Source organism: Cyphomyrmex costatus, unplaced genomic scaffold (assembly GCF_001594065.2).
Source record: "Cyphomyrmex costatus isolate MS0001 unplaced genomic scaffold, Ccosl1.0 scaffold97, whole genome shotgun sequence".
Classification (NCBI taxonomy): domain Eukaryota; kingdom Metazoa; phylum Arthropoda; class Insecta; order Hymenoptera; family Formicidae; genus Cyphomyrmex; species Cyphomyrmex costatus.
The window spans coordinates 1,621,617-1,638,238 of record NW_017280561.1 but is presented as its reverse complement, the minus strand read 5'-3'; the positions used below and the strand labels follow the sequence as shown (position 1 = coordinate 1,638,238).

Below are 16,622 nucleotides of genomic sequence, written 5' to 3'. Positions count from 1 at the left end.
TTTTCGACCCAACCAGTGTACTGAACATAGGCTAGGTTGTATTATGCCAGTATTCATGGCTGCGTTCCGTTTCACGCATATGTGCGCATTCTCCTATAGTATATGTGACTCTCACTATAAAATGCGCGCATATGTCGAAACGGAACGCAGTCCATATGCTGAATTCACACTGCATCCGATTTTCGTCGTACGACTCTGCAACCACAGAAAAATCGTATCATCGATACGAAGCAAAATTTTGTTTTCTGATTAGTTGCAGAGTCGTCGTACGACGAAAATCGGATGCAGTGTGAATTCAGTAAAAATGTCAGTTTTTAAGCGAATATGACGCTTGCTATTCGTCAATTTTTATCACGTGACCTTTTTTGTCGCTGGAACGGCCAGTTTCAGCAGCTCGTGAAAAGGTACCCCTTAAGAAATGGATGAATCGTAATCGATTATTCTCCTCGAATTCGAATGTAATTAGTTAATTTCGTACGGCTTAAGGCTTAAAACACCTATTGTAGATCCGGAGTAAGAAATTGACCAATCATAGTTAAATGCGAGAAAAATAATCACTGTCAGAATAATTACTTAGGATCTCTTAAAGAGAGGTTGTGGACCCAGCCCTTATGAAAAAATCCCCAAACTGTGAGGATTGACATTTAAATTTGAGAGTTGTCTATAAAAATTGGATGTTAACACTCAAAATTTAGGGGTTGATCATTAAATTTTCAGGGTAGCCTTAAATGATTCGGTGTCAAACTTCCAGTTTGAGTATTAACTCTCAATTTTTGGTGTTGAGCTCCAAATGATTCGGTATCAATCCCCAAGTTTGGGTATTGACTCTTAATTTTTGGTATTGAGCCCTAAATAATTCAGTGTCAACATCAAGTTTGGGTGTTGACTCTTAATTTTTGGTATTGAGTCCCAAATGATTCGGTGTCAATTCTCAAGTTTGGATATTGACTCTCAATTTTTGGTGTTGAGCCCTAAATAATTCGGCGTCAACATCAAGTTAAAGGTAACTTAAAGGTAACTGAAGATTTACTAAAGGTATACTTTTACATAGGAGTGTCAATCGTCGAGAGCCTGCTAATCATCAATTTTGATTATGTAACCTGTTTTTAGCAAATAGTAAGCTCACAATGCTCGACGATCGATGCTCTTGTGTAATAACATCTTAACAATAACTAACTTCACGGTCTTCTCCCCTGAGTTGCATGTGCAGCTTATGTATAAGTTTTTTTTCTTCGTATACTTCTGTTTTTTCTGCTCAAGCTTATGTTATTTATTCTGCTATAACTATATCTCGATCTGCGCCTGCACAATGTTTTTATAATACTATTATTACTGATCATAAAAGTGTGTTGGAATTTATCAAGGGATCTCAATCACACTAACAATTATCTTCAAGGCACGATTTAAAGAAGCTGAAAATAATGGTATGCGAATTCAATTCATATGGATTTCTTCTCACAAGGATATTGCAGGTAATAAAAAAATCGATCAGCTTGCTAAGAGAGCAATTCATCAGGGTGTTGAACCCAACTTGAAAGTGCCATATTCAGATCTTTGTGCCATTATTAAGCAATGAATTACGGACAGCTTTTACCAACACCTTGAATCTACTGCTGACATGAAGAGCACTTACTTTTTCAATTTTATTTAACTAATTAACCTTTTAGTTCTGATAACGATATCTTTCTTTCAAGTCTTATTACAATATTTATCATATCCAAATTTCAATAAAAGTTATTTTAGTAACTAAAATAATAACTTTCTATCTTACAATTCTAATTTTATATTTTAAAAACCTTTGATAGAGTTTAGCAATTTTTATTTACTCCTTACAAATATCAGATGTTTTTCTTGAACCTCAGCTGTGCTAAAAAGTTTGGTCCATTAGCAGTAGCCTTCGGAAGACTCTCTTTAAGGAAATGCTTATAGAGACACTATAGAAAAACTTCTGAGAAAATGTTTCCAAAAAACAAATTCTTATTCATAAATCCATTTTTCAGATGCATGTGTCCAGTCAATTACTTCCTTCTCACCAAACCAGAGGTCAATCTCCTTTTTGGCAGATTCAACAGAATCAGATCCATGAATAATATTGCGTCCAACTTGTATGCAAAAATCACCACGAATTGTACCTGGTGCAGAATCCTTAGGATTTGTCTCACCTAACATTACACGGCCAGTCTTTACAACATTCAAGCCTTCCCAGACCTGAAACAAAAATTTTATAAACATGTACATTAACGTAAACTAAGTCTATTTGATTAAATATTATTGATATTTGATTTTGAGTCAATATTAATATGATTAAAATTTATTACTATACAATATCAATAATATTATTGTTTTATTATATAAGAAAATCACCATCGGCACAACTGGTCCTGAGCTCATATATTTGACCAAACCTGGAAAAAAAGGTCTTGATGCCAGATCAGCATAATGTTTCTTCAAGAGATCTTCAGAAGGCTATAACATAAAAATATGGCGTACAATTTAGAGAAATATGGCTGTATTTTAAAAAAATCAAGGCTATTAAAGATATAATCCACTTTAAGAAATAATTAGAAACTATCCAGACAAAAAGTGACTAAAATCAAATCATAAAACATTTCTTAATTCTAAAAGTCAACTTAAAAACGTCTTGTGTTATAATTTTAATTTTTATGTTGTTTAGGAATATTCCTTACAAAAATTTCATATTTAAATTTTCTTAACTTATTATTATGCTTATAAGCACTTAATTGTATGAAAGATCATTAAAATATTTTTAGATTTTGCTTTAATATTTTTTAGATATTGAAGTCTTTCAATAGTTATTTCCTTCATTAATAATCATAAATATAACTTAAAAAATCAAATTAAAAATTGAACCAACAGAAAATTAATCTGATTTTAGAAAATCTGATTTGAAAATATAATTGAATAATCTATTTCACTAAACATCTATTAACATTTATTTTTCATATATCAATTTTATACATAGAATAACACAAAATATGCTTCATGTATTTATTTGCATCAATTTTTAATAAACATACTTCAAATCAATCTATACTTGACTATCAAGGTCACTGCACTAATTAGGATTGCTATACGTATCAATATTCTACACAAGTATTAAAGGTTCTCACAAAAGGCCAATTTTACTTATAATAATTTAATTAAATATCCAAGAATAAGATTTGAATACCGTCATTATTCGATATTCAGAGGTACTAAAATATTCTGAATTACATATGAAATATTGAAATAAAAAGTAAAATTAGTAATTTTTATTCTAAATCCAATATAACTGATATATCTTACAAAGTATAATCTCGATACGTTAATCGAGATGAGCCAAATTAGCATATTCGCGAGTTCTTGATCGAATTGTGTGAAGTTAGGGTACGAGCATAATGAAATACGCACGAAACATCACTTACCCATAACATCTTCATAGCCACTAGTTTGAAACCCTTTTCCTCAAATCGTTGAATAATCTTGCCAACAAGACCACGCTGCACACCATCTGGTTTAACCATGAGAAAAGTACGCTCCTTGTTTTCCGTCATAATTAATTTATAGATAACCAGTATCAAAATCGAAACAGAACATAAGAACATGCGATTACCAACGTGCCGTAAATATGCGTAAATAGCCGCAAAGCACTGTAAAGTCTACGTTCAAGAAGCAAGTAGTCTCTTTCTTAATTCGTTAATGGCTCCCGCAAAGCATAGACGGCACCGGCACAGTGGTTAAAGCTCAAAGTTCAAAGCATGTCAAAGCGCCCACGGGGTATGTTCAGAAGAAAAAGCAGCTTTGCAACTGTTGTGTAAAATTCTTGAATATAATTGGCTTATACATTTAGATCTAATGAAGAAATAAGGGCAAGACCAATCATATTAAAGAATTTTACCAGAGAGAGACCTGAGAACGGTCATGGCGGTCTTTTTCCTGTATAATGCTTTACACTAGCGGCACCTACGTCCATTTTCGAGTTGCGGGAACTACGTACCACGAGAGCGAGCGAGACAGCGCTGTCTCGCTCTATCGTGGGTGTGTTCCAAAATTGACTGCCAGACTGAAAACCTATAGTGCTCGTGACGTAAACTATAGATTTTCAGTGCTGGCAGTCAATTTTTGAACACAGCCTGTGTGTTTCCAGCTTGTTCCAGCTTTATAATATCTCGGTGTTTATACTGTGGTATGACTATTGATAACATTAATGTTGATGAGTATTTCGTGATATAAATCGTAATGACTACTTCAGTTAGTACCAATCCATCTACACTATTACCTTTGGGTAATTGAATTGTTCATATTTTAAATTATATCAATAATTTTTTGTTGAATATTTATAATCTTATGCGAATAAATTATATTACTTTTAGAACTAGTTGACAAGTGTATCGGTTCTCGGATACACATTATTATGAAAAATGATAAGGAGATTGTAGGAACTTTGCAAGGTTTTGACGATTTCGTCAACATGTTGCTGGAAGATGTAACGGAAAGTGAAGCAACGCCAGAAGGCCGCAGAGTTACGAAGTTGGACCAGATTCTTCTTAACGGCAGCAATATTACTATGGTTATCATCGCTAATATTGGTGATATCTAATGCTGATTCAATAATAAGTCGGTAGATCAAAGTCTTATCAATGAATCGGTGAAGTTGGCCAACAGCCAACTTTTATGATTCAACACTTATAAAATTATTTTATCTTTGTTTATCAAATGTTGAACATGAACAAACGATACCCACGAGAGAGAGAGAGAGAGAGAGAGAGAGAGAGAGAGAGCGTTAAATAGCCTTAGAAACGCATTCTAAGGCTATTAATTTTCTTAAGACTGACTAATTTAACTTTATTCCTTTCCATTAAATGCCTCGCTGTATAATTAACTATTTGTAGGTGCAAAAAATCAATCATCTATTTAGGTTAGGACCGATTAAAACTTTATATTTCTGATTACCAACTCATTATAGAATCAGCTTAATAATTATGAGAGACAACATGTCTAATAGATCATAATTTTTTACATGATTAAATTGGAAAGTAAAATTTTAATTTTAAAATTTTTTTTATTTTGCTACAGCTAGTACCTGGTGGTGAGATGCCGGATACATAAGACTTTTAAACTCATCCTGAGCACACCAGATTTATTTCCTTGATAAGATTGTAATGAAGCATTAACCTCATTACTTATCGCAAGTAAGATTTCTTATATAAACTTAAGCTTAATTGATCAAATAAACATTAACTATTGATTACAAAAGATTAAGTCTATTGATTATTTCATGGAGCGAAGGTCTATCTGCAATATTCTGGGACCATGCGGCTCTGAATAATTCTTTATATTTTCCATCAAACTCGTCATCGAGAGTTTTATCTTCAGGACGTGTTCCTTTTACAGAAATATATATGATAGTATGCATATGTAATCCTTGGAAAGGTACTTCTCGAGAGAGCATTTGCCAGGCTACAATTCCTAGGGAATAAATATCAATAGCAAATGTAGGTACATCTCCTCGAAGCACTTCTGGTGCTGCATATCCTGGTGTACCCTGTGATGAAGAAATGAGGTTTTAGGAAAAGAAATTAAATAGCAACATTTTTTTTCACTTGCATTACATTAGATTAGTGCATATTTAAAGCTATTATATAAATTGATAAAATTAAGGTAAATGTACATTATAAGCATATGAACATTTTAAACCATTAAATATCTAATTGATATAATATATTGTCACATTATTTAACAGTGTACATGTTATATTATTTTATTGTTAAAGTTGGTTATATTATGTCATTTATATACTTATATAAAGAAGCCTTTAATATGTACTTTAATGTATACTAATTCAGTGTAGTGTGAGTGATTGAATTTGCCAAAAGTAGAAATCTTGTCATTACATATAAACACATATATAATGAGTATATACGTATATATATGTATGGATATATGAAAAATATTACAAGAACTATATTGCATGTGTTTGTAATTCTGTTAGAAAGTTCATTAAATTATTTTTGAGTAAAGATTCAATGAGTTGTATATGCGTGCGTACTCGCAGCTTGATTGAAACATGCGGTTCATCGACTAGTATTGAACTACCGAAGTCGGTGAGCTTAGCTTGACTATTAGCTGCCATTAAAATATTGGTTGCTTTAACGTCTGCATGTATCACGCCAGAATCATGGCAGAATTGAAGCGCGTTAGCGATGTCTTTCCAGATTGAGACACGCTTCTCTTTCGACAGTGCCGATTCCTGTAACCTGTCCTTCAATGACGTGCCGCATAGTTCCATTGTTATCAGTGACAAGTTACTGCCCTGTTCTATTCTCAATATTTTCACAATGTTGGCGTGTCGCAAAATAGTCGCATGTCTCTCCGAGTTTATTATTTCATCGTCGTTTTGTTTGCGTGGAATTATTTTGGCTGCCATTTGGTTTCCTGAGAAACATGACGATAGTAATAAATCTTATTTATGGATTCTTTTTTGCTTCTCATGCAATTACCTCTAATATATATACTTTTTTTTTTACAACATAATTGATTAAGAAAAGTTACAGTAAAGTACCTTTATAAAGTACCTTGTAGACGGTACCGAAAGCACCCGCTCCAAGCACAGAACGATGTTCCCTTGGCAGACCGTTCCTGAGTAGTTTAACTCTGTTAGGAGTATCAATATTGAACGGTGACAACAGCTTTTCATCTTCTATCTTTGTTTTGCAAATGTTTGGAGTTTTTGGACTTGGACGTGCTCTGATAAATTATTACTCGTTTGTGGACTTTAGTTTAAACAACAAAAATTCTAACTATTCTTACCTAACATTCGATGTAGCACTTTCCAGTGATCGAGGTGACAGATGCTTTAGCATGGACACGAATTTTCGCGGTGAAGCCATTTAGATAACGATTACGATATTTATAATACAAATAATCTTTTAGTAGTAGAAAGAACAAATGTTGAATTCTTTCAATATTTTTCGTATAGAAAAATGATGAAATCATATATCTGTATCGAGTATATAGCAAAACGTAGGACTCATAAAAGTCCGTTCTCTGTATACAAACACTGAAGGCACTGAGGGAAAGTTTTCTACTTACAATTATAGAGCTATATGTCCCTTTTCCTCCAGCGAAAAAATTCTCATATCCCAATATTTTAAAGAATTTTATATTTATAAATTAGATAAATTAAAAAATTTTTTATATTCAAAATTTGTGAAGACTTTAAAAAAAGATATTTTCAATTTTTTTAGCAATTTTTTTTGGAAATTATAGAATGAAAAATCTTAAAATAGTAAATTCAAATAGCAAACTCGATGCAACAACAATTTTCTTCAATATTAGTATGTATTTTTTATCACTCCTGAAGCAATTGTCTCAACCGGGTTTTCACAAGCTCAAAATAAATTTATTAAATGTTTATATTTTACAGACGTTTTTAATAATATTATAGATATAATCGCAATATAATTATTTACTGATTATAATATGTCATTCAACATTATTAAAATTGATCTAAAGAGCATCAAAAATTGTTAAATTGTTAGTTGATGCTGGAGAAACGGCCGAATTTAATCGATATCGATGAAACAGATTTTTAATCTCAATTAAAATATTACATACTTCAAGAAAAATATTTACATACATTAAGTAAAACGTACATTAAATAAGCCATTAAGTAAAACGTTACGTACATTTCTTGATCTGCTATATCCTACATATCTCTTAAATGTGAGATTATATACACTCAAATCGTATTTCTAATGCCATTTTTCTTGTAAGCTTCAAAATCATAATTTGAAGGTATCATGATATTCTTATAAATTAGTCAAATACGGAAAAGTATTTTTTGTTTGAATATATGTTTGCATTCGTTTATATATTGTATATGTGAAGAAAGAAAAAAACCTACGTGGTAACAGAAAATTGTAATTCACAATTTTTGGGGGATTCTCATATCGGTTTTTCCGCATTTATTTGTGTTTTTTTTTATTCTGGAAAAGAAATTTTTATTCTGTATAAAGAAAACGAAATGGCATGAGAAGAATGAAATGAGCGTTCCGTCGATAACTCCAGCATCCCCTTAACTCGTAATATGTTACTGTGATAGTTTAGTTTGTCAATAATGTTATATATATTTTTTGTTCTATATCATATAGTAAAGGTATGAACAATGCTTAATTGTATTACAGGTTACATAAATAATGAAGTTTTCGTTCTTGATTTATTGTATTATTTATTATATATTGTTCTTGAAAGAGAAAAATATTTGAAAATGGTCACAATTTCTCTGAGCCAAAATCTGAAAAACTAATTCCACAATGTTTCTTAGTGTATATGACAAAAAAATGAGATATTTATAGAGATGTAAACGAAGGAAAAATCCTAAAATTTTTGGATAAAAAAAAAACTCGGGAAATAATGGTTTTTTCCTTTCAAAGTTAAAATTTTTTATTTGGATATATTTTTCAGCATTTTTTTTATTTTTGCTACCTAAATACATTTTTCATAAAATTATATATAGGATAAATAAATATAATAACATTTATATTATAATATTATAGGTATCTTAAATAGAAGAATTTAAACGCACACAAAAATACAAATTTATTATTTCGATTATCAAACTTATGACATTTTGGATTCTACTCTGTAACTCAATCTTAACGACGTACAACTGTAAAATAATATCGTTAAAGTTATAGAATAGGATGCTATATCATATAATTCATACTTATCACATACACACAAAAATATAAGTTCATTCTCTGATAGAAAAATTTTGCTGAAACTTTGCAAAAATTTTGTTATAATTCACATATTAGCAAAAATTAAAATTTCCTGAAATTCGACTGAAATTACGCTAAAAGTGAATTTTTCAGCAAAAATAATAAAAAAACATCGAAATTGAACTGATTCTTTCGCAAATTTGTTCAAAATTTTTTTGCTAAAAAAGTTTGTTAAAAATTTCTCTGATATATTTAAAAGTGATTTTTTTCCAAAAAAAAATCTTGAAAAATCAATGAATTTAAATCAAAATCCGGAAAATTTTGTTGAAAGTTTTATTGAATTTTCCCTGAATTTAATTTAAATTTCGCTGAAAATAATTTTTTCAGTAACAATACTAAAAAATTGTTGGAGTTAAACTAAAATTTCTTCGCAAATTTGTGTATAAACTTTATAATAGCTGCATTCGACAATGAAAATCCGAGGTGTCGGAGTGCTCTTATATTATAGCTGCTATAATATAAGAACACTCCGACGCCTCAGATTTACGTTACTGAACGCAGCTAATAATTCTCCAAAAATGTATTAAAAATATTAACATTTCGTCAAAAGTGTTGCAAGATTGTCACAAATACATGAAAATTAGTTTTTATACATTTATTTTTTATCTAAATGATTTTAATACGTGTGAGAAGACGTATAATATGGTATTAAGTATGTTCTTATTAGGTGTTGTAATTATATTTAACATTAATTATTTTTTTCCATGCGTGTTTTTTTTATGATACCGTTAATTATATGTATCATACGTTATGATTATATATTTATTAACATCATAGATATTCGTGGATCATTGTGAAGAAGTAGTTTTCATCACAGAAATCAAGCATGCTGTATTGTAATACAACTTAAGATGGGTGACTGCTTGAGAGTAACAAAAAATTAATTACTGAGAATGTTATTTTTTATCATAATTTTATTGTGTCTTCTAAAATATGATATATATACTAATCAGTAATATTTATTTTAGCAAAATAAAACTGGATTAATTAATTTTATTTCTTTAAATATTTAGCGAAATTCGCAGCCGTGGTACGTGACACTATTTAGCACTACTAATGCTATAATACAGTAGTATAGCAGTGCGGTAGTGGTCGAATTTACTACTACACTAATAGTGTAATAGTGCTCATGCAAGTAATTTCTTTTCGTAAGGAAATATTAAACGCGCACATAAAATTTCACAAATAAGTCAATTTTTAATTTTCTTTATTATATTGTAGAGGGAATATGCTCAGCGCCTACATAAACTTTGCACGAGTTTAAGGCTTTTAACTTTTGCACTAGAACGCGGAAGCACTTGTTAAAGCATTTAGCTGAACTGAACAATCTTATTGGTTTGGGCGACTGTTACCAATGCCGATTAACTTAATCGACGATTAATCCAATCAGCAGTGTAGCCAACAACAAGACTGCGTATCATTCTTAACCTTATCTTTTCATGATATACTTGTATCTCTGCGTTCCTACTTAACTGTGATAAAAGTAATAAATATCGTCTGTCTATAATAGTAACTAATATTTCAAAAATATGAAATTAAAACGAGCAAAAAATTTTACGGATAGTGAAAAACATGATTTAATAGATGATTGATTTAATGATTTGATAGATGCTATGATTAAATTTAATATGACTTGTGTCCAATATCACGAAGATGAGATAAGAAAGAACGCTATAGATTTGCTGTTGGCTACTCTGCTGATTGATTTAATCGTCGATTATTGGTAAAAATCGCTCTTATGCCCATTTCCACCAATGCAGATTAACTTTAATCTCGGTTTAACTTACTATTAATCTTTTTCTAATTTTTAGAATTAGAAAAAGATGAAGAGCAAATTGAACTATAAGATTAAAATTAATCTGCATTGGTAGAAATGGGCATTAATGCGCTTAACATGTACGCTAGAAATAAAATAACGATGAAAATAATGATCAGTCAAATCGTTGTTATTCAAAAAACTGTTACTTAACCGTTTTGCCATTAACGTTACTCATTTTCAAAAGGAAATGTAACGTCGTTATTCATTCGTCACCGAAAAAAACACAGATAACAAGCTAGCTGTAATCATTTTGACATCGATAGTTAATCATCATTTTGAATTATTGACATCAAATGACCTATTTAAGATGTAATAATGACGTCATATTTTAACTAATTATGACATTATTTATTTACAACATTATACTTATCGATGTCGGATAAATGACTAATCGACAACGTACTATAGTAACGTTATCAATGATCAATTAATAACTTTGCTCAGTGGCAGAAAACGTTCACCAACACAGAGAGATCAGGGACTCTATTCTTGAAAAATATCGCATACGAAAAACTAGGGAAATACTATAGTGGCTGCGTTCTGTAACACACTGCCAGTACTGGCAGCACTGTAAAGCCTGTTCCAAAATTCCACAGTAAGCTACGATAGCACTGCGATGGAATAATGACGTTATAGATTTTGTCATTACTTGCTACTGCGGCTATTTGTAGCTGGAAAGAGGCAGCAGTCCCAGGAAGAAAATGGCGAAAGAAAAGATAACTTTATTAAATGTTGAAAATAACAAACAATATGAATTGATACTAAACCACGAAGGTGCTCAGCATTACAGGATAAAAATGAAATTTTACACTTATCTGTATGTTATAAAATACAGCTTAGATGAAATAAAAAGTAAAAACAATAGTAAGAGAATACCTTGAAATTATACTATATATACTGTTTTATTGATGAATATACATGTATTGTACATACATATATTTTCATGAATATGCACGTATGTACATATATATTCATGAAAGGAAAGAACAATTTATGAAAACGTTATTTCTTGGAAATTATTACTAATTAAGGATTGTCCTTGTAACATTTTGATTTGGCACTATCCTTACGCATGTGCCATTATATTGTGTAAATTTGATACTGATAATGAGTATTGCATCGTTATAAGTGCAAACGTCAGGCACTCAGAGGCACTCAAATTTTTCGCTTAATTTTAAAAATGCGAAGGTATTATGTTGTAAAGCATATGTGGGTAATAAAATCATTTCAAAATATACGGTTAGATTATTTACATAATTTTATACTAAAAAATAATTGAAATGTATAAGCAGATGTAATTATAATTAACAAAAGTAAATTTTTATATGTGTTTCAAAAATCATGAAAATTATGGAAACAAATTACGTAACGAAAGAATAAAAAATTGGTGCAAACGAAATTTAAGTCTAATGCCTATTGAAAAATCTTTCTATTACATATATATATATATGTAACAGAAAGGTTGTCTGCGACCTACAGGATTGCCTCTCGTGACCAAGTAGAGCGAATTAAACTGAGTCGAAAAATCCTTTATTATTTTATGATTTTCATAATACTTTAGGAGAGATATTAATTTTTAAAGATTACGAAATAACAGAACGTATTCATGTGGACTACCAGCCAAGTATACGCCCTGTGATCGGAGGTCGTTTGTTGTGCGGAGAATCTCAGGACTGCTTGGTATTTGATAGGTGTACCTCTTGAATTATGGTGCTTATGGTAATTCTACAAAGTAAATACGTTTGTTTCATTTTACCTTATTGCACCGTGTGTACATACTAGTTCAGACAGTGCAGAAACAAAAAACAGACCTAATGCTCTTTGTTTTCTGTTTTTTGCTGTTTGTCTCTTGCTTTTGGGTCAAAAAAAGGCGAGTGGTCAAGAGACGAACAGCAAGAAACAGGAAACAAAGAGCACATTGTAGAATTACCATTAGAGCCATGACATATAAAAAAACATAAGCAACAAAATGTAAACAGTAAGCAAATCGATCAATTACAATAAAGTTCGTAAGGCCATAACGTAAGCAATCGATCTAAAGCCTAATTATTTTCCTCATATTCGATTACGATTGATCAATTTTTATGGCTTACGGCATTGTAGATAGACTTTATACGTCGTCTACAATGCACGAAGTAAAAAGCAAGAGAAAGAAATTGATCAATCATAGTCGAGTATTTTTCCTACATTTTACTATGATTGGTCAATTTCTTACTTTTACAGTCTCCACCACTACTGCTACTGCTCATTGTAGACAACGAATAATGTTGATTTCCTTACTATTTATGTCTTATTGCTTTAAGTTTTTTGTGTGGCATGGTCATCAGTGCACGCCTTCCAAGCAGTTCCTAAGCAACAAGCGACTGCGACTAATGGGCATAAACATGGCGTCCGCGGGAATACGTGATTATTCAGTGATTTTTAGAAATTAATATCTTCTGAAGTATTGCTAAAATTGTAAAATAGTAAACAATGTAAAATCGTTTTCCAGTGAATTTTTTAGTTCACTTCGCTTTACCTGTTTACAAGAAGTAATCTCGTAGGTTGGGGACACCCTGTATATATAAGGTAATTTAAAATAACTTTTTATCTTTAAAAAAGACATATTCTTATTCTGAAACAATTTTTCCTTTGGCAAAAATTTGTCCGAAGCTTAATTTTTAACGCACAGAATGCAAGAGATCCAGGTTCGACTCCTTGCCAAGGTAATATTTTTCGCAATAAAAATGAATTATTTACAGATTTTAATATGTCATTCAATGTTATTACGATCGATCTAAGATGTGCAAAGAACATCAAAAGTTGTTAAATTGTTAGTCGATTTAACTGTTGATATTACTGCGGTAGTTTAGAGCTTGCGTTCTAAGTCTAAAAAAAATTTGGCGCGCAATTAAAAATTTATATACGTAGTATATAAATTCACACGCAATTATATAGAAGCACTGAAGATCCAGCTTGACCGTTATGATCTATTCTCATCGCTTTTTCATTGGCTTAATTTTTAAGTTATAAAAAGAAATAGCGTATATTACTCGACTTGTGATACGTTAACTATTGCTCTTTATAACTTAGAAACTAAGATAAATATTTCCAAAAGAAAAATCGTCTTAGAAACTGCAAGAAGAATATGTATAGACAAAATAGATAATTTTTTTTTAAACAAGCAACTATGTGTTTTTTTACACTAATTAAATTGTCATTAGTCTCTTCATAAAAATATTAAGGTACGATTATCAAAATATTATTGCGAGATATTTAATATTGCATGTCAATATATGTCAAATTAAAGTATAAAATATCTCGTAAACAATTGATTTTTTGATGTGTACTTTCATACTTTTGTATGCAGAATTGTTAAAAAATTAATGTAAGTAATGACATACATTTTTTTTTTAAATGGAGATAACCTTAATATCTTTTTAGCGCCACCACCTAGAAAAAAAAACAACGTGACCAAAACTCGTCCCCCCCGAAATCGTTCTACTTTCATCTGAAACATTTTTTCGTATTATCAAAAACAAACGAGTTATCTAGGTGGCCTGTTTTAGATGTCTCATCCTGTATACACGATGTTCGGAAATTCAACTGACAAACTTTCAGAGATTATCGGTGACACCAAAAGAACGATTTTTTGCAAATGGACCTATAAGGTCATATACAAAATTGTTTCAGATAAAAATTGTAGGGTGTAAAAAGATCTATTTACCGATCTTATGAGTTTGACCTTGGGTGGTGTCGTCAAGGTCAAATCGAGATTGACTTCACTGACTGGATCAGTCATCGATCTTGCAATCACTGACTGGATCAGCTATCAATTTTGCCATCTCGACTTGATATTGGCGAAACCACCCAAGGTCAAACTCATAAGATCAGTAAATAAATCTTTTTACACTCTACAATTTTTATCTGAAACAATTTTTTATAAAACTTACATTTTTTGAGATATCTCGAAGTCCAACTTTTTTCGAACACTGTCGTAGCGATGAAACGACACGATTCCATAGATATATTTGCAAAAAATAATCCTTTTGGTGCCGACTATCTCTGAAAGTTTGTCGGTTGTATTTTCGAACACTTTGTACATATGTATGTATGTATATAAGCTGAGGCATTTAAAAATTACTTGAATAAATCGCTTGTTTTTAATAATAGAAGGAAAAATATCAAACAAAAGTTGCTTGGTTTCGAGGGATACATAATGTGATGATCAATAATTATTTTGTAGGTGGAGGCATAAAAGATAGGCAAAGGTCAAATCTGTTTTTTAAATGGAATGATCTGTTTTTTTATTTACATTCTGATTTAGCATTTTAAGATGAATACAATGACCTATAAGCTGAAGGTCATTTAAGGTTACACAAGGTCAATAATGGAAAATAATTGAATGGAAAATAAATTGTTTCAAAGTCGAAGTGTAAAATATATAGGTTACCATAGATGAAAATCATATTTTTTCCGCTTTTGTATAACGCATTTCGCAAGACACGCACTTCGATCAATAGATAAATTTAAACTGATTAGTAAATATGAATAATGCTATGTGCGATTCAATGTTTATTTACATACCGTGATACACTTGAATGATTAGCGGCATATCAACAAACAGAGAAGACACGAAATTATTTGAACAGTGCATTGAAACAATTTATTTTCCATTATTGTTCTTGTGTAACTGTGAATGACCTTCAAGTATAGGTCACTGTATTCATTTTAAAATGCTTTATCAGAATGTAAATAAAAAACATATCATTCCAATTAAAAAAACAATTTTGACCTTTGTCTATGATTCTTTACGCCTCCATCTACAAAGCAATTATTGATCACATTATGTGCCCCTCAAAACCAAGTAACTTTTGTTTGATAATTTTCCTTCTATTGTTAAAAACAAGCGAGTTATTCAGATGACCTATTTTAAATGCCTCACCCTATATGTATATGAATATTATATGTAATATTGTATTATTGTAACATTAATAAAAAATTAATTTTTTAATAACACATTAAATCTTTTAATATGATACACACACTCTCTCATGTATATACAGAGTGATTCGAAATTCCTGCATTTGGAATACAGGGCATGATACTTTATGGCTTCATGCTAAAACAAACAACTTCTTCTTTTAACAAAATTGCGTCTTTGCAGGAGAATAAGCGCTCTGAATATTATTCTATTGATTTTCTATTGACTAATAGTGCATGTTGCAAAGATTTACTTATCCATTGTAAATATAGCTTCGTCAGAAAATAAGATTTTAGTGAAAATCATATTATCTTCTTGTAGTCTTCGTAATGCCCATTCACAGAATTGATTTTAAAAATCTTGTAACTCTTGATGAAGTAAAATACGAAAGGAATGAAATTTGTTGGAATAGAGTATTCAAAACACTTCGTTGACTAATACCACTTTCACGTTCAAACTTGTACTAATATGTGAATTTAGTGTTATAGCAACTGAAATGTTCGTTGAATTTCCATCCTTAGTTGCTTTCTTGTGTAATTCGTTTGTGTTTATTATCCATACTTCTTGTTTCTTAAAAAGTTTTTACTATATTTGAAAAAAACAAAGAATGAGGGATAGACACGATCAGGAAATCTTTTAGCATGCAAACGTACTGCTTCTCTCATAATTTGGCGATATTTACCATAGATAAAAATCGATTTTTTCCGTTTTCGTGTAACGCATTTTGTAAGACACGCACTTCAATCAATAGATAAATTCAAATTGATCAGTAATATTGCTATTGTAAGATATCAGTTAAGAACTACGCTACGCTACGAGTCGGGCTGTGTGGCTCTGCGACAAGGCGGTGGCTCGCTATTACGAACTATACGAGGTCCTCGGTTCGAGTCCCGGCATCGCGTCGAGCGTTCGATATTTTTTCTCGGCCAAGCGTTTACAGCTTCAGAGCCGCGGAGCCACACAGCCCGACTCGTAGCGTAGCGTAGTTCTTAACTGATATCTTACACTATGTGCGATTATTTTTTTAAATTTATTTACCTATCGTGATACATTTGAA

At 30.9% G+C, this 16,622-nt stretch overlaps 3 protein-coding genes across 3 annotated transcripts; 1 reads left to right on the top strand and 2 right to left on the bottom strand.

The window, feature by feature from the left end:
- Positions 1 to 1,810: 1,810 nt before the first annotated feature.
- awd (nucleoside diphosphate kinase) lies at positions 1,811 to 3,731 on the bottom strand. Its single transcript, XM_018550256.1, has 3 exons — positions 3,426 to 3,731; positions 2,365 to 2,466; positions 1,811 to 2,208 (listed from the first exon to the last, which is right to left on the bottom strand). Exons 1-3 carry the CDS (start codon positions 3,603 to 3,605, stop codon positions 1,978 to 1,980), a joined length of 513 nt encoding a protein of 170 aa, XP_018405758.1. The 5' UTR covers positions 3,606 to 3,731; the 3' UTR covers positions 1,811 to 1,977.
- A 439-nt stretch (positions 3,732 to 4,170) lies between these two features.
- On the top strand, positions 4,171 to 5,413 carry LOC108782206 (U6 snRNA-associated Sm-like protein LSm5). The gene is made up of 4 exons (XM_018550415.1): positions 4,171 to 4,285; positions 4,374 to 4,570; positions 5,077 to 5,192; positions 5,395 to 5,413. Exons 1-3 carry the CDS (start codon positions 4,240 to 4,242, stop codon positions 5,107 to 5,109), a joined length of 276 nt encoding a protein of 91 aa, XP_018405917.1. The 5' UTR covers positions 4,171 to 4,239; the 3' UTR covers positions 5,110 to 5,192; positions 5,395 to 5,413.
- On the bottom strand, positions 5,249 to 6,890 carry Mos (proto-oncogene serine/threonine-protein kinase mos). Its single transcript, XM_018550192.1, has 4 exons — positions 6,811 to 6,890; positions 6,563 to 6,747; positions 6,050 to 6,435; positions 5,249 to 5,545 (listed from the first exon to the last, which is right to left on the bottom strand). The coding sequence occupies exons 1-4, from the start codon at positions 6,888 to 6,890 to the stop codon at positions 5,249 to 5,251; spliced, it is 948 nt and encodes a 315-aa protein (XP_018405694.1).
- Positions 6,891 to 16,622: the final 9,732 nt, after the last annotated feature.